General features: G+C 42.2%; 1 protein-coding gene across 1 annotated transcript; it reads right to left on the reverse strand.

Annotated features, from left to right (window-relative positions):
- Window positions 1–14,763: 14,763 nt before the first annotated feature.
- On the reverse strand, window positions 14,764–17,932 carry tlnrd1 (talin rod domain containing 1). Its single transcript, XM_061758014.1, has one exon. The coding sequence runs from the start codon at window positions 16,456–16,458 to the stop codon at window positions 15,394–15,396; it is 1,065 nt and encodes a 354-aa protein (XP_061613998.1). The 5' UTR covers window positions 16,459–17,932; the 3' UTR covers window positions 14,764–15,393.
- Between the last annotated feature and the right edge of the window lie 1,217 nt (window positions 17,933–19,149).

Genomic DNA, 19,149 nt, shown 5'->3' on the forward strand with positions numbered 1-19,149 from the left:
AACTGGGAGGTAGACGCTCTAACCAGTCGGCCACCGTTCCGCACAAAGAATCTATAATAGACTAAATAAAATTAACTCTATGAGAGGTACGTCCCAGCGAGTCTCCGTGTGAGCGGTGGGCGTGTGTAAATTATTGACAAACTATTCGGTCTCCCCTCCTGTCTGTACAGTCTCTGATTGGCTATTGATGTCATGCCGATTTTTCTAAAGACCATTTTAATAATATTCTATTCTCAGGTCATACAGACAGTTTTAACATATATGACAAGAAAGTGTTTTTGTTGTTTTTTAAAACTGCAAACTCCCTTTAAGTCAGGGTAGCTTCACAACTGTTTTTTTTTTTAAATAAATGTGTTTAATGTAGGACTAGAAAGTCTATACATTCACTGGGCTATTTTGGTGTATGTAAAATGGTTCTCACTTTATGTTGTACCCTTCAGCAGGCAATTTAGGTTTCGATAATTATTGTACACATGTAGAAAATGAAGTGAAAATTATTAAAGTTCATGAAATATATTGCTTTTTCTCATGTACTTGTATGTGTTTGTATTAAAACAACAATTTATATGCTAGGATTTTATTAGTCCGGCCTACTTGAAATTATATTTGGCTGTATGTGGCCCCTAACTACAATACGTTTGACAGCCCTGCTCATTGACCGAGGATTTTGGTTTTTTTTTCATGGTCTCTTCTGCCATCTACTGGACGTAAATCATGTTGAATTATTCTTCAGAAATTGAAATTGGACGAATACTGATTAAAGACACAAACTGAAATAGTATTTCATGGTTTTATTTGTATATATAATTGTGATGATTATAGCTTATATCTGACCAAAATCCCAAATGTGCCATCTCAAGAAATAATATTTCAGAAACAATCCAAAGATTTTACATATAAAAATTAGCAATTGGACTTTCTTCAAGGATTTCCTGTGTTGAATGAATCTGTATAATGGGTTTCAATGGGAAATAAATTCACGTTTTGATTGCATTCAAATGTATTGAACCACGCCTGTATTTCAAGGAAGTGTAGCTTGAAAGTTATGAGGGACAAAGCAACAATTAAGGCCCATCATTAAACTAGAATTTGGAGAGTGATGTGGATCGGTGTATATTCCTATCATTCGATAGACCTGTTGGAATCAATTCCATTTGAACTCAACTTCATTATTTGATCATTGGTTACCGCAAGGGCACTTCTGAATATAGAGAGGGTCCATGAACCATGTTCCTCACATTAACGAGAACCATGGACCATGTTCCTCACATTAACGAGAACCATGGACCATGTTCCTCACATTAACGAGAACCATGAACCATGTTCCTCACATTAACGAGAACCATGGACCATGTTCCTCACATTAACGAGAACCATGGACCTCGCTTTTTGGCCTGCCTTTGATGTGCCCCTTTGATCTTTTTATCACTTGTGTTTTCACACCCCTTATTTAGTGTACTGGGTGGAGCCTATCTGACCACACGTTTCTGCTTATCAGTAGCATGATTCTGCATTCATTAAAGTAGTTTTTATTCGACTTTATACCGATCTGATCGGCCTGATCAGTATCAGCCGATAATTAGCCTTTTATGCTGATCGGCTTTAATGTCATAATTTGCCAATCCGATCAATTACGTCATTGATTGGCTGCGCAAAAGACATTTACTCTGCGTCGCCATCGTATATTATATATATATATTTGAATCCAAAAGCTAGTTTATTTTTAGCCTTGTCGCGTGTCTTTTGACGTAATACTGTATATACCAATAAAGTTATTTATTAGTTATTATTTATACCGCTCGCAAGCAGACAACAAAACGTTATGTAGCCTAGCAAGATAGTGCTAGCACTAACAGTTGTGCGTAAACATGTTGGCGTTCTGTCGAATCATGCTCTAAAGTTTCGGTGCGTGTGAAGTAATTTAATTACAATAAAGTAATTCAACTACAGTAAGTTATCTCCCATTATTTCGGTCATGTTATAATGTTGGTTTGACCTGACTGATTAGAATACATGACCTGACTAGAGCAGTGATTTCCAACCTTTATGGAGCGAAGGCACATATTTTACAATTGGAAAATCTCACGGCACACCAACAAACAGAAATGTCACAAAACGTAGAGACACAGTAATGACTGTATGTACTTCCTGCCCATCTAATAGAAGAGCATTTATTTGTTCTGTCTGTCACTATGCCTCACTGGCATAAATAGAGGAACAAAGATACATTATTTCCTGTAAATAAATAATTTTGTGAGCGGTTGAGTAAAATATGATAATATCCCACAGCACACCTGAAGATTGCTCATGGCACACTGGTTGGGAATCACTGGACTAGAGAAGATACTCAGTATACTGTCATGATCAGTGATTGTGAGATATTGACAAAGCAGGCAGAAGCGGAGGAAGTAAATGAGAGTAGTTTTATTGAAGGATATTTCGGAGGCTGGATGTTCGAGGAGTGAGGGTGGTTGGCCGAAGCAGGGAACATGCAGGAAGCGGGGAGGGGGGGGGGGGGGGGGGCTCTGGCAGGAGGAAGTGCTTTGGCGGTGTGGCTGGGACAGACGGCGAGGCAGGTGACACGGAAGGAGCACTGGAGGAGGAGGAGGAGGAGAAGAACACAATGGGGTGAGCACAATTGTGGGGAGTCGCGTAACTTACAAGAATTATCATGATAGTTGACAGGTGTACATCAATACTCTGGCATCAAACTCTTAGATCTGGCAGGTTGAAATAGCGGCAGTGATGAGCGCTGATGAGGAACAGGTTCGCAGGTGAGCGGGTGGTGGTGACTGGAGAGAGAGAGAGAGAGAGAGAGAGAGAGAGAGAGAGAGGAAGGTGAGGCAGAAAGCGCCACCCAAGTTCCCAAAAAAGGAACTGCAGGTGACAGACTGTGACATATACAGTACACAAGTATATAATAGTAAATGGAGAAAGTCATTTAAATAGACACATTGCTCCATCTTGTGATCGGTTTTCGTTTTTTTAAACTCGCTGATCGGTGATCGGCCCAAAAAATCCTGATGGTGTCAAGCCTAGTTTTTATTACATACCTTTACCCATGAGTATTTTTTCTGCTCGTAAGATTTTCATGGCAATTATTGTTTACCTGGTTAATTTAATGTTATACACTTGTTGTTCGAAGTAGTTTTGTAAAATATAATGAAACTCATAAATTTGTATTGGTGCTATTTATCTGCTACATTTTCTTAATGGGTTAAAGCAGGTGTGGGCAAACGACGGCCCGCGGGCCACATCAGGCCTGTTGATCATTTCAATCCGGCCCGCCAAAGATTGGTGCAAAATCGCCCAAATCAAATCAAAATCATGACTAAGTTCATTTGACCTTGTCCTGTGATGCCGAGTGGTTCCACCAAGTTGTCCTGTAACGCCCAGTGTTTCCACCAGGTAGCGCAGTATGTACAGTGGTACATTGACTTGACTTTGATGCACTGGCAAAAAAAGGTGATCAACAAAACAACACTGTTCCCATTAAAAGTAAATGTCAGTGTTAACACTACAATGCCATTTTTTAATGTTTTTTTATTTTTTTATATGTAAGCATCTGGTCCTGGGTTGGCCCGGCTGTCAAATTTTAAAAGTCAATGTGGCCCCTGAGTCAAAAAGTGTGCCCACCCCTGGGTTAAAGCGTTCCTATCTTTGAACTCAATGATGTGTATTTAATTTTTGAGCATGGTTGCCCTGTTTGTTGGTAGTGCCCCCCGAGCACTGTGCCCCCCTTCTCCACAAGCTGTTCCACCACCTCGCGGGTCAGGTGCATGATTTATATTCTCTTCAAACGTGCAAGAGGGAATTTTTATGCCATCAGCCTAGTTAGTCGTCAATCAACAATACAATCTGTAGAGATCACAAAATGCCCAGAATATAGAATCGTCAAAACATTGAACAGATGTCTTCAACGTAATAAGTGTATTCTAATTATTTATTTAAAATACAACCCCAATTCCAATGAAGTTGGGATGTTGTGTTAAACATAAATACAAACAGAATATAATGATTTGCAAATCATGTTCAACCTATATTTAATTGAATACACTACAAAGACAAGATATTTAATGTTCAAAATGCTAAACTTTATTGTTTTTAACAAATAAAATGGCTGCAACACATTTAAAAAAAGTTGGAACTGGGTCATGTTTACCACTGTGTTTCATCACCTTTTCTTTTAACAACATTCAATAAACGTTTAGGAACTGAGGACACTAATTGTTGAAGCTTTGTAGGTGGAATTCTTTCCCATTCTTACTTGATCTATAGCTTCAGCTGTTCAATAGTCTGGTCTCCGTTGTCGTATTTTACGCTTCATAATGCGCCACACTTTTTCAATGGGAGACAGGTCTGGACTGCAGGCAGGGCAGTCTAGTACCCGCACTCTTTTACTACGAAGCCACGCTGTTGTAAGACGTGCAAAATGTGGTTTGGCATTGTCTTGCTGAAATAAGCAGGGGCGTCCACCAAAAAGACGCTGCTTGGATGGCAGCATATGTTTCTCCAAAACCTGTATGTACCTTTCAGCATTAATGGTGCCTTCACAGATGTGTAAGTTACCCATGCCATTGGCACTAACACAGCCCCATACCATCACAGATGCTGGCTTTTGAACTTTGCGTCCATAACAGTCCGGATGGTTCTTTTCCTCTTTGACCCGGAGGACACAACGTCCACAATTTCCAAAAACAGTTTGAAATGCGGACTCGTTGGACCACAGAACACTTTTCCACTTTGTGTCAGGCCATCTTCGATGAGCTCGGGCCCAGAGAAGCCGGCGGCGTTTCTGGGTGTTGTTGATAAATGGCTTTTGCTTTGCATAGTAGAGTTTCAAGTTGCACTTACGGATGTAGCGCCGAACTGTATTTACTGAAATTGGTTTTCTGAAGTGTTCCTGAGCCCATTTGGTGTTGATATCCTTTACACATTGATGTCGGTTTTTGATGCAGTGCAAAAAAAAAAAGTTTTTCCTCTATGCTGGAAAATCATTCTTGAGACACTCTTTAAACATACTAAATAAACACACTGTCACGCTGCTAATACTACCTTCCAATTTAGTGCACCACATTCGTGGTACATTTTTGTATGTACAGTAGCTCCTATGCAAAATATCACAAGTACAGTACAAGAGGGAGTCACAGTGGTGTATGTGTGCAGACTAGCTGTGTTACACACAACATGTTGCTCATCTCAAGAAGTGATTGGATACAGATGTAAAACTTGTATTGAATTACTTAGAAAAGGTCAAACGGCCATTGAAAATAGTTTAGTATAGTTTCATTAAACTACTTAGGGGCACCTCCATGGATTTGAGGGTCACTTTTTCACTGTTGTTCCCCATCACTTCAAAATGTACAGGATAAGTACATTTGTGCGTAAATTGAGACAAGATCTCATTGCTTCATACTTTTTGTGACATTTTTGTTTGGTTGTGTGCCGTGAGATTGTTCTAATGTAAAATACTGACTCAATTGACTCAATTATTCGGAAACACTGATTCATGATACATACTATTGTTCTTGGTGGTTCCGTTAAGCCCAGATAACCACTAGATGTCGCTACTACAGAGCCCCAATGTTTTAAGGAGTTCTGAAAAATAATGGCCCCGCTGTGCCCAAACTGGATGGAGGATGGCCACTTACTTGGCAAAATTTTTTTTTAAATAAAATCATTTTTAAAAAGCAAATAGCAAACTGGGTAATAGTGTAAAGTCAATATTACAGTAAAACTTGCCATAAAGCCGGAAGCTGACACTGAAGATAAATGCGGCCAAATGCTGGTTCAATCAATCGGATCAAATTTAAATTTAAATTAAAAAAAAAAAAAAAGGATATTAAAAAGTCATTATTGAGTAGATATAAGATAACAGCATTTAAGCCTTAGTTCTGTTTTTATATTAATGCATGTTATGCATGTATGTTTAATGAAAAGTTCAGGACCTCGCTTACGCATACACGTTAGTGATTCATAACATAACCAGCGGTTTTACTGTATTCGCTGTCTATATGTTTCAGTTGAGAATTGAACCACCATGAAAGTAGATGGGTTGTGCTGCTGTAGCTACTCTTAATGTTTTGTGTAAAGGAAATGGACCACGCCTAGAAAGAGGTACCAACAAAGAAACAATAACACCGACAAAAAATATTGGAAGCAGGAAGCCTTGACCTCTCTGGCCTGGACCGAACATTGTTTTAACTTCACTCTCATCATGTGCAACAAAAATATGTTCCTGTCCCTCAACTGGTTTAACTAATGTTTGGCAATCAAATGGTGGCAATTTTGATTCGTTTGGATTTTGTCACTTGTTTAAATTCTTACTCTTTATAATGGACAAAGATGTTTTCAGTCAAAGTCTAATCTGACCTTCTTGTTCTGCAATGTTAGTGGTTTGATTCGTTTGGATTTTGTCACACTCTTTGTATATTCATGAAGACGTCTCTGGATTTGGATAATAATACGCCTATTTTATACAGAGTATTGATCCCTTTCCGTTGATGTTGTGACTGGAGGTGACCGTAAAAAGTTAAATATACTTCAACAGCTACGGCAACCGCTTTATGCCAACCCTGTCAACTTTCACGTGCTGAAGACCAAAGTGGATTCTGCAAGACCCACAAACACGCTGCGACTGAAAGCGAATTGAATTTGGTGACGTCCATGAACTCCAGACTTGAGGTAGGGATTGACTAGAAAATATTTACATCCAGGATTAAAAATGATGGTTATATTTACAATAATCTCAACTGTACCAACATAACATCCGGGAGAAAATGCAGTTACTCTGCCTTAAATGGCAGTAATGGTGATGATGATGGATTTTTCGATTGTAAAATTTGGACGATCGCCACAAACTTCCCTCCAGCTTTCGCCCCTGCAGCTTAAAGGTCCTCTTCCATCAAAATGGAACTATTTTTTTTCTGTTTTATGCATAACATAGGTCAAAATTAGTCTGTGACCTGGTTTAAGTTGACATTTCTGCGGTTTGTCAATTGAATACAATAGCCTTTGGACACCAAACCACTTGGAAAACGGGTGGTTTTGAATTTGCCGTCGTTGTGACCTATGCTCGCCAATTAATATTCAAGTACCTGCCCAGTCCCTATTTGCTACATGCCCACTCATCTCAGGAAACTGGCAGAGTGACAATGCGATTTTGTCATGTGCAAAGCTTTGCATCACCTGCCAAACTCAGATGAGTTCAGGAATAAACAGCTTCCCTATTTATTTTGGGAGAAATTCCTTAGCATTTTGGACCTAGAACTGTGTTGTGTTAAGGCCCATTGCGTGGCAGATGCCTTCATAAACATAAGCTTTCACACGCTGCTGGAAGTGCATTTCTGGGTTTGGAGCCAGACAGCCAGCTGGGCAGCTCCAGCGCCGCCAAGCTAAGCAAATAGCATATATTAAATCATACATGCAATGACGTTTCAGGCTACCGTGGACAAAACACGAATGTGACACAATGTGGGGGAAATGGATGGGTAAATGTGACAGGCCCAGATTACTGTGGATGCTGGCCAGGTTTTTAAACTGTCAAAAACAATTCCACTGCAGTCATGGGGCAGATTAGAAACCTAGTCGGTGGGGTGAATGCATCAAAATGTGACCGTAGGTAAAAGAGCGAAAGAAAACTTGGAGTTGGTTCATAGTGGAACGGGAAGCATACTGTATGTATTACCTAACCCAGGCATCTCTCACGGTGTTTGTCAAGTTCTGTCGCATAGGTGCGCCTTTGGTCACAGTTTTCATGACAAGCTAGGGTGTATGGGATCAATTTCATGGCGCGTCCCGGCCTGTGAAGGTTTTTGGGCCCCGCGTGATACGGCGCCTTTGACTACGGTGAGTGCAGTCCGGGAAAGACAGGGCAGGCAGGGGGAGTTTCATTCGAGTCTGCTGTGGCCAAAAACGTGTTCCAATGCTGCCCGGCGTTCACGTTTCATCGATAAAAAGCCTTGAACATGATAAACAGGTCAGACCTTGATCAAACTGTGAGAAACTTGAGGGACTCCATCAGAACGTGGGGCCGGGAGGGAACGTACTACATCCATGGTAGACGGGCTGAACCAGAGGTGGAACCAAGTCATTGCTTTGCAAGTCGGTCAAGTAAATCTCAAGTCTTTGCGCTCAAGTCCAAAATCCAGTCCCACGTCAAGACAGGCAAGTCCCGAATCAAGTCGTAAGTCTTTCACCTAGAGTTTCGAGTCCTTTCGAGTCATTTTAACAACAAAATAAAAATATAATTGAATATAACTAGAACATATATTTCATTAATGTGTGTGTGTGTATATATATATATATATATATATATATATATATATATACATATATGTGTATATATTATGTACTGCATTTATATTGGTTTTGCACCTTGAAAGACAAGGGGGGCTTAGTTTATTGCCCCTTCAAAACCGATCGATAGTACGTTTCAGTTATTCTATGCAAATGACTTACTTTTTTCGACTTACCTGTCCTGTTCAGCTGTATGGCCATGCAGAATGGTGGATCTGTATGCCTTTTTTTGCTGTGCGACAGGAGTGTTGAAATACTCCCTTTGCTTATTTTTAAATGTTTTAAATTATTCTGATGTTTGTTTAAAATGCAGCCGGACAGAAACGTTTTTTAGGGGACAGACAGAGGGACAGAGTGGACAAGGGAAATAGACGTGCGAACCACAGCAGAACAATGGTGAGACTGTCTACATATAAAGGCACATATTTTTTTTCAACTGTGGTATCTCAGTTGGAACACTAGGGGGCACTACATAATAGTACGGCAACAAGAAGCGAAGAAGAAAAGGACATAAAGAAGACTCAAGAATGTAATTTCATGTCGAATAGATGGTAGCTGTGTGCTGATCGATCGGTAAATAAAGTGAATAAAAACAGAAATAACAAGATTGATTCTTGAGAACACTACACCGACAAAACCAGACTGTAATGAACAGGAAGCTCAGACAGCACACGGCCAGCAAGCCGTGTAACTGGACTGATAAATTCTACTTCAAGTAATTCACAAACTCCTGGTTATCAAAGAGAGCAGAATTTCACAATTTTGAACATACTGTAAAATTTGTACAGGCTTTTTCATTGATGCTTGTTATACCGTAATACAGTTTTTCGTATTTTTGAGTTTGCATGTTCTCCCCGTGCCTGGGTGGGTTTTCTCCGGGCACTCCGGTTTCCTCCCACATCCCAAAAGCATGCACGGTAGGTTGATTGAAGACTCTAAATTACCGTAGGTGTGAATGTGTGCGAGAATGGTTGTTTGTTTATTTGTGCCCTGCGATTGGCTGGCGACCAGTTCAGGGTGTACCCCGCCTCCAGCCCGACGATAGCTGGGATAGGCTCCGGCAGCCTGCGACCCGAGTGAGGATAAGCGGTAAAGAAAATGGACGGATGGGTGGACATGGAGAGGAGCACATTTCGTACAGTATTGGAAGTCGGGTCATGAGCTGAAAATCTTTGGGACACACTGGTTGAGATTATGGAGCTACGGTGACCGAACTGCTTCTGCTGCTGTTTGCGAATTTTGTTGCAACAGCAGAATGACTCAATCAGCCAAAGATATCCATTATTTAAACAGGATCAGTTGTTGTTATCATGTTACCACAACACCTTGTGTTACAAAGCAAACAGAGAGGACAGCGGTTTTATGTAATTCTGCTATTGCTACACTCGTTTCATTTCGTGTTAAGAGGTTCTACAACTGAAAGGGCCTTTCCCCCTTTTTCTTAAATGCAATGCTACAGGTTTACAGGTAATGTAAACCATGATTTGGTGTGTGTGTGTGTGTGTGTGTGTGTGTGTGTGAATCAGCATTCTTCTCCTTAGACATAGGAGGTACAGGGATGGGAGCCCCTCAGGGGAAACGGATAGGCAAGTGTTTCCCTTCTGGAGCAGGAAATGGGCGGACCCTTGCCTGAAATTATGACTCCAGTCTTTTGTCATGTGAAGGAAGCCACTCCTGATAGCACAGGCTATAGGTTTCCTGTTGAGGGCCAATGGTTTTGGCTTTGCTGAGTGCGGGCAGGAAGGCTGAAGAATGCTGGGTCACGAGCAGCCCAAATTCTTATGACAGCTTGGTATCATGTCACAAACAGCTATTGTACTGCTCCTGTCATAACTGTTCAATGGAGATTTAAGACAGAGAAGAGATGACACATTTAGAGTGCCGAAAACGTACGTGCCCCCTTCTCAAATTCGTATTTTTCCAATAGTTTCCCAACTTTAATGTTTAAGAGCATCAAACAGAAGAATATATCAGTCTTCAAGGAGTGATTGTATTTATGAAGGAAAAAGAAACCATTCTGAGCTACATGGCCCTGAATGAAAAAGTAATCCCCCCCTCCTTAAATCATGAATTAACAGTGGTGAGTCACATTTTGGGGGAAAAGCTGAGTCGATATTCACTGACCACACCCAAGCCTGATTACCACTTGACCTGTTGAATCAAGGAATCACTTAAAAACATCCTGTCTGACAAAATGAAGTCTGCCTAAAAAAAAATCTTAAAAAGCTGCAATAAATTGCTATGGTTCAAAGAAATTCAAGAACAGATGAAAAAAATTAATAAAGTAACTAACATCTATCAGTCTGAAAAGTCTAACAAAGCCATTTCTAAAGCATTAGGACTCCAGCAAACCACCGTGAGAGCCATTACATACAAATGGAGAAAACATGGAACAGTGAACTTTCCCAGGAGTAGCCAGCCGACAAAAAGTACCTCAAGAGGACAGCGACGACTCATCCAGGAGGTCACAAAGGAACCCAGGACAACATCTAAAAAACTGCAGGCCTCTCTTGCCTCAGTTAAGGTCAGTGTTCATGACACTGCAATAAAGAAGAGACTGGGCAAAAATGACATCCATGGAAGAGTTCCAAGGAAAAAAACACTCCTGAACAAAAAGAACAGAAAGGCTCATCTTAAACATCCATCCATCCATTTTCTGAGCCGCTTCTCCTCACGCGGGTCGCGGGCGTGCTGGAGCCTATCGCAGCTGTCATCGGGCAGGAGGCGGTGTACACCCTGAACTGGTTGCCAGCCAATCGCAGGGCACATACAAACAAACAACCACAAGCAATTTAGAGTCTCCAATTAATGCATGCTTTTGGGATGTGGGAGGAAACCGGAGTGCCCGGAGAAAACCCACGCAGGCACGGGGAGAACATGCAAACTCCACACAGGCGGGGCCGGGGATTGAACCCGGGTCCTCAGAACTGTGAGGCTGACGCTCTAACCAGTCGTTCACCGTGCCGCTCATCTTAAACAAATAAAAAAAAAATTAAAAAAAACATCACACCAAACATGGTAGTGGTAGTGTGATGGTCTTGGAATGTTTTTGCAGGAGCAGACACCTTCCGCTATCAAAACTCTTTAGCAATAGCTGTCCACAACAATGTTACTCGACCGCGGGCAACTTCTTCCTTATCGAACGATCAACTCGGTGACGGACATCGCACTGCGAGTGAAGCTGAGCCACCTCACAATCTGTGGGCCACGTTACAAGATTTTCTGAAATTACATGTGCCCATCTTCTTTAGGGGAAAAAAAAGACTTGTCTCTTAAACAAATACAGATCAAGTCAAGAACTTGAGTTTTGTTCGTACAGATGAAAGCATGTATTCTTATTGTACAGCTTGTAAGATTCTACATACAGTAAATGACGATGACAGCAAGACGATGCATTCAAAAATAACTGTATTAACAGCCATGTAATATTGACACAATTATTGAATATAGAGACTTTTCAGAATTTCAATCATTTGAGGTTAACAATAGACCTGTCGACTATTTAATCCTTGTTATAAAAGGGACAGAGGATGTTTTTGGGATGTGGGAGGAAACCGGAGTGCCCGGCGAAAACCCACGCAGGCACGGGGACAACATGCAAACTCCACACAGGCGGGGCCGGGGATTGAACCCGGGTCCTCAGAACTGTGAGGCTGACGCTCTAACCGGTCGTCCACCGTGCCACTGCAATAAAACAAAGAGTGACAAATTTAAGGGGGTCTGAAAACCTTCCGTACCCACTGTGTGTATATGTATATTGTGAAAAAGCTCCTTTTCTACCCAATCATGGCACCCACCTGTTCCCAATGAGCCTGTTCACCTGTGGGATGTTCCAAACAGGTGTTTGATGAGCATTCCTCAACTTTCTCACTCTTTTTTGCCTCCTGTCCCGGCTTTTTTGGAACGAGTTGTAGCCATAAAATTCTAAGTTAATGATTATTTGCTAAAAAACAGTCATGTTTATCAGTTTGAACAATAAAAGTCTTGTCTTTGTAGTGTATTCAATTAAATATAGGTTGAACATGATTTGCAAATCATTGTATTCTGTTTTTATTCATGTTTAACACAATGTCCCAAGTTCATTGGTATTGGGGTTGTACATTCACCACTCAGCGTCCTCGCGCAGGCTAAGTCACGTTTGTATTTTTCCTGTCCTCTGATTGGTTAAGCTGAATATGTGCATACATTTGATTTACTGAAGAGGACAATTTTGGACATGATTAAAAAAGTCATTTTCAAGACCTTTTTTTTTTTTTTTTAAACTCAACTTTATAGGGCTCGGTCAAGCAAAATATTTGCCATCTGACTTGTTTTCTACCGGAAAAGGATTTGGGGGCACCTTCAGGGCAGCACCTATGACCTAGTTTACACAGACAGGCAAGAGAAAAGGAAGGACATCTGCTGCATCTCCACTTAGTATGATGTATTTTATTTGAAGTTTTAACATTTTTTGTCATGTTTTTAGATATATACTGATTGTGAATTTATATTGTAGTCATCTATAGAGGTTTGGTGGTGACATATTGGAAGATAAAGGTAACGGTTTCTTGCTTTAGTAATAATGGCTTTCATCCTCAAATATGGGTAATGCCTCTGTGTCTTCTTCAATGAAACACAGTTATACAAGAGTAGCGTTTTTGTGCATTATATTTGTGACGTGGTGATATTAAGGTGGATTAGGTCACTGAAGGCCCAGGTCCCAAACTCACTGCCCGCCACTGGATTAACAAATGTATATATATATTTTTTTGAAAACATTATAGCTATTGTTACTATGTGTTTTGTTAACATTCAAAGGCTTGGCATTTTTTTATTATGAGAATAACTTCGTACTATCTGGCATAGAAAAACCTACGTGAGGAAGGATGACACCTCATCTCATTAAAAGCTCTGTACTTGACAAATGTGTCAGTATGTCATGACTATGAGATAAATAATCATGCATTCTTGTCCTTTTGTCATCTCAAATACAATCATTAAATGTAGAGAACCTGGGAAACAAGCTTGTTAATATTAATGACAATTTTACTCCAATACATACATACCAACTCACAGGTGCATTTTTAAGTCTTCCACGCAGAGTTGAAAGGTGAGGGTATCTTGCCCCACAACACTTCAGCTTGTGTTTGCTGACACATAGGAATGAACTGCTACTCCTCTATGTGAGGATTACTCCCCCTGAAAATATATCCGATTTAAACTGAAATCAATATGACATTATTTAACTATGTATGTATACAAGGCGGAACGGTGGTCGACTGGTTAGCACATCATGCGGTTCTGGGGACCAGGGTTCAATTCCGGCCTCGCCTGTGTGGAGTTTGCATGTTCTCCCCGTGCCTGCGTGGTTTTTCTCCGGGGACCCCGGTTTCATCCCATATCCCAAAAAACATGCATGGTAGGTTAATTGAAGACTCTAAATTGCCCAGAAGTGCGAATGGTTGTTTGTTTGTGTGTGCCCTGCGATTGGCTGGCAACCAGTTCTCGCCCGCAGATAGCTGGGATAGGCTCCAGGACGCCAGCGACCCTAGTGTGCACAAGCAGTACGGAAAATGGATGGATGTATTTATACATTCATCTTCTGTTCCGGTTCTCCTCACTAGGGTGGCAGGCGTGCTGGAGCCTATCCCAGCTATCCGCGGGCGAGAGGCAAGAGGAGAGTACGCGCTGAACTGGTCGCCAGCCAATCGCAGTTGCACATAGAAACAACCAACCATTCATACTCACAGTCACACCTAAGGGCAATTTAGAATCTTCAATTAACCTACTATGATACAGTGGATATAAAAAGTCTACACACCCCTGTTTAAATGCCAGGATAAAGATAAATCATTTCAAAACCTTCTTCCACCATTAATGTGACCTGTAACAGACTTCAATTTCCACTGTACAGGTATATGCGTAAACACACATTAACCCATTCGCAGTATAAATACCCCTTAACCATTTTAACAGTGTGCTTTGATGAGTGTGATGTGGACGATGATGTGTTTAAATCATGACATTTTGACACTGCGGTAAGCAACAACAATTTGAGTTCATTTCCACGCCTTGGGTGAGTTGCATTGTCTTTGTGGTTGCTATGTCAACAACTAATTTTACTTCTTTAGATGACTTTACCTGAGGTAATATCAATCAAACTTTCTTTATCTATCACCATGTGTGGAGAGTGAGGATTTAGACATTAATAAAAGGGGTTATTAATGTCTTATATGTTTAAGCATGACAAAAAAAAAAAAAAAAAAACATGACGTTATGCTAGCATAATTCGATGGCAGACCATACATTCTACAAGAACACTGAAGTTTTAGCTAAATAGCATTGTTGACATTTGGCAAACCAAGGGCTGTTTATTAAATGTAATAGAATAAATCATCATATAACCAAAATGGACAAAATCAATAAATGCAGCTTGATTGAACAAGTCGTTGAAATTAATTCCATGTAGCACTTGAGCCAAACAGCTTATAAGAAACATTTTTAATTGTTGAAATAAATACTCCATTACATGCATGGTCAAACACATTAAAGTACTATGTGAAGTCTAATAATGTGTAAAAACCTATGGCACACTCACAGCAGCTTTTACCAAGTAGGGATTCACACACATTGAGAAAAAAACAAAACAAAACAAAACAAAACAAACAAAATCAGACACTTGTCACTCCTACCAAGCTTGCAAAGCACACGGCTTAGAGCAGGTCAGTCAATCAATCATAGGTTCACATAGCAAGGCTACATCCATCCAACGTCAAGGCTGGCATTTTCACCAGAGCTGAAAACTGAGGTAAACTTTTCAGGATAGGAAGGTGCTGTCAGTTTGTGAAGAGCAGGGAGGGGAGCTGTGCCTGCTTTGGGCTGATGGTGGCAAAGTGGCCTGATTACTTGGGTTAAAGTCACATCCAGCGTGACACAAAACCCTGTGGAGAACTTGCTCATCGATGTTTCAGCGCACTTCATGAACCGACACCAGACTTCCTTGCACATTTTTTTGGAGCCTTTTCTAATCCTGATGAGCAGGGTGTAGGTGTAAGTCTCTTTGGTATGTTCAAACAGGACATAGTTGGACCAGACATTATACTGTTTCTCCCTGAACTAAGTCACAGAATGAGAGTTGACTGGCGGCAGAGTCCTCGGAGACGAGCGCTCTCTGAGTGCCTGTGTGAGCAGGGTGCAGCCATCTGACACGGCACACGCCGAGTTCCGTAGGCGCTCCCGGTAGTCAGCCATTCTGGAGCTGCTCTCGGGGTGCTGGGCAACATCCCTGAGTCCCTGGGTGAGGAGGACACAGGCTGAAACGACACTCATGGCGCCCCCTAACACTGCAGTCTGTACACCCTTCCCTTCAGTGGAGACTCCCGCAGCTCTCCCCAGGAACTGAGGCTCCGTGGCAAAGCCGACCAGCGCGTTGACGGCTTGGACCAGGGCGGCACTGAAGAGGACGCAACGATTCCTTGTCAGCTCGCTGGGCTGCGTTTTCACCTCTTTTACACAAGCCAGGAAGGCAGTGCCACTAGTGCTCATGCTCTTGACACTCAGTTTGAACTGCTCTTTTCCAAAGCGGTCCCTGGACCTTTCGCTGGCCAGCGACGAGATGTCTGTCAGAGTCTTGAGGTTGGTGGAGATGTTCTGGGAGAGCTCGAGGAGTAGTTGGGGAGTGAGATCCAGCAGGGGCGTGACTCGGAGGACGCTGCAGCTTTGTTCAACCTCGTGCCGACAACGGGTCACTTTGTAACGGTCCACAAGACCGGGCGAGCAAGGCTGCGAGCCGGCGGTCTCTACAGCTGCCAGATAGGCAGCGTGGGCAGAGCATTCAGTCAAAGAAACCACGAGATCAGCCATCTCCAACAGGCGGTCCCCCACCTCTGTGAATCGGCCCATGTTGAGCTGGCTTTGTATGTCATGGGTGAGAATAGAGAGCTCTTTAGTCCGTGCAATGACCGTGTCACGACACTGGTCAAACGTGTCGGCCACCGCCACACCCTCACAAGTCATGACTGGCCTGGTCTCGCTGGACAGCAGGAGGAGGTCGGCCACCAGCTGCATCTTGCCCTTACACGTGTCGCAGATAGACGAAAGACGCTTTCTCTGCTGAAGACTTCCACTGGGTGTGCTGGTGGATCCCTCACTAGCCGATTTGCCGGAGCCACCACTAGCCATAATAAGGAGGGTAGTGGGGTGGGGGTGGTCAAAATGCTCTTTTGACAGGGTTATTTATAGTTTTCTGCTGTTGCTGCAAACGGCATTGTTCTGTTTAAGACATTTCCATATCAAACCACTGCAAGGTAAAGTCTCTCAAAAAAACAACAACAACAACTGGCCAAAAGTCTTCCTTAAGTTCCTTCACAATATGGCGAAACACTGGTGAAAAGCAAAGCAAAATTACTGCATTATTGGAACGAGGTTCCCACTGTCCCCCAAATATTGACCCCAGTCATTTCAAAATACTACTGTATTAGCACTTATTCTGGCCCGTTCATATAAATGCCCTGAATTGAAAATACAAGTATCACAATAGTCTCAGCCTGTTGTGGAACACAAAAAGGTCACAGGTTGAACTTAAAACGAAATCACACAAACTGCAGTGCCAACTAAATGCCTTCCAAAAGGCAAAGTGCAGACCAAAAATATGCAACTCTCATTAGAAGAAGAAAATAATAATTACAAACAAATTTCCACTTGATATTAAATTAGTAGGGGGGCTGCTTCTGTGCCATTTGGTCAAATTCGAGATTATACTGATCTATGTGTGACTATTGGGGGTTGATGACAAAGCTTTTCGATACCTAAGTGTAGTCTCTTTCGTTTTTATTCAATAGGATATCATTTTACGTCCGCTCGAATGAGGGCTGACCGAGAACAGCACCTTGGCCGACTGGCTCCCAGTAAGTCTGGGGTACTCATGCTGGTTAGGGACGGGGCACCACCCGGGCAGCACTTGTGGACAGCGAGGGGACGTGGCTTTCCCTCCTGCGCCATCGTTTAACGAATCCCGCTGTTGGTTAAAGTCCATCCACGCCGAGCCCACCGTCCAGTTTCAACCTCGTCTTCTTCAAACACAAGCCCGGGTTACACGCTAGCGCTCGCTTCGACTCCATAGGCACCGTCCGTTATTTCGTCCACCGCCTCCTTGGCGTCTTAACACCGGACCGGAGCGCGTGAAAGCCCGCATACACTCTGGGACCATTCGCTTCGTATATCCATACCGCTCGGTGGTCGTCCGACATGTAATCCAATTGCGAGAACAGGCGGCGGCGGCGGCGGCGGCGTCCCCTCCTCCGACCCACACAAATGAAAAAAAAAAAAAACCGGGTTCGGCAGAAGCGGCCGTTATTCCCAGAGATTCAAAGTGGCGCTATGAGGAAGCGGGGAGGGTGTGGTCGCGTTGAACGGCCGCTGGACTGAGCCAACTTGAAGCAACACACCGATACCAAGAGCCGTTCGCCTACGACAGGCCGGCCTCCATGTTTGGGAACTCGGCAGCCCCGGACAAAGTGACTTCCAGAAGGAGAAGAACCACGGTCGCCGAAGTTTGCCAAAGACTTTGCGTTTGCTGTTCAACTACTCGGAGTTGTGCCATGAGACATGCCCGCTGAGTCAAGTGGACCGCCAACCCAGCTACGAACACACACCGGATGTGTGCGTTTCAAAAATAAAAGCAGCACCCCCCCCACACACACAAAAATAAAATAAAATAATAAAATAAATAAATAGTAAATAAAAAATAAAATATATATACACACACACAGGTGTATATATAGTTCAAAACGTTTAGAATTATTGAGGGCCTCGTTTATGTACACGCAAATACATTCATGTGATGTGACCGGTGATTTTGTACTGGTCCTTTCCGTTCAATTCGAAGATGCTTCAACAGAAGGCCGAGTCGTCTCCGGTTTTGTATCACAAATTCACTGAGCTATACATTAACGTTGTGAGTACATACCTTGTTGTTTCCGGAGTAATTCCCTTTCGTGTGTGTCCTGTTACTCTCTCCAAGGGCACAGAGCCCTCGGCCCATCGGCGGTGCTGAAGCACTCCTAAATTTGAGAGATTTTATTTTATTTATTTTTAACATATGACTATAAGACTTGCTAATATAGTCAGCCAGAGCTGCTACAATGGGGAAATGAAATGCCGGTATTTTGAGGGTAATAGCCTGTCAGCAAGATAACAAACACAACACAAAAATAGAACTATGGACTAGTTCATTTTTGGAACAGTGAACTTAGTTCAAAATTTTGAGTTAAGAACTATGAACTGAACTAGTTAATTTTTGGGGGAACGGTGAACTGAATTTTGAACTAGTTCACGTAGAAAATTAACTTTCCCATCACAATAGGGAAATAGTTTAACAGGTCAAACACGCCCTGGACCAGACTGGTAGACCCAAAGAATGATACGGGTCCACTGGTGAGGAGTTGCAAATATTTGACTTGCTGCAGGTCCCGGCAACTAAGACTAATACTTTTTGCGCTTACATTTTTAACACGATTACTTGTAAATAACGTGAGAGGTAGGCGTAAGTCTCATATGTGTAAGTCAGACTCAAGTCTTAACCTTCACATTTCAAGCAAGTGATGTCAAGTCATTACTTGGGCTGAGCAAGTCATAAGTCAAGTCATACAATCTTTCTCAGTGATATTATCACATATTTGCACATTAGCCACTTTGCACTCAGTATCTCTACTTGTGTTACTTACTCACATTCACAATCACAGTTTATTAATGGGCCCAAAACCTTTGTATTGTCTATTAGTTTAGAATCTTCTCACTTTTACCCGCCATCCATCCATCCGTATTCTGTACCGCTCACTGGCATCCTGGAGCCTATCCCAGCTGACTCTGGGC

Source organism: Phyllopteryx taeniolatus, chromosome 2 (genome assembly GCF_024500385.1).
Source record: "Phyllopteryx taeniolatus isolate TA_2022b chromosome 2, UOR_Ptae_1.2, whole genome shotgun sequence".
NCBI classification, from domain to species: Eukaryota; Metazoa; Chordata; class Actinopteri; order Syngnathiformes; family Syngnathidae; genus Phyllopteryx; species Phyllopteryx taeniolatus.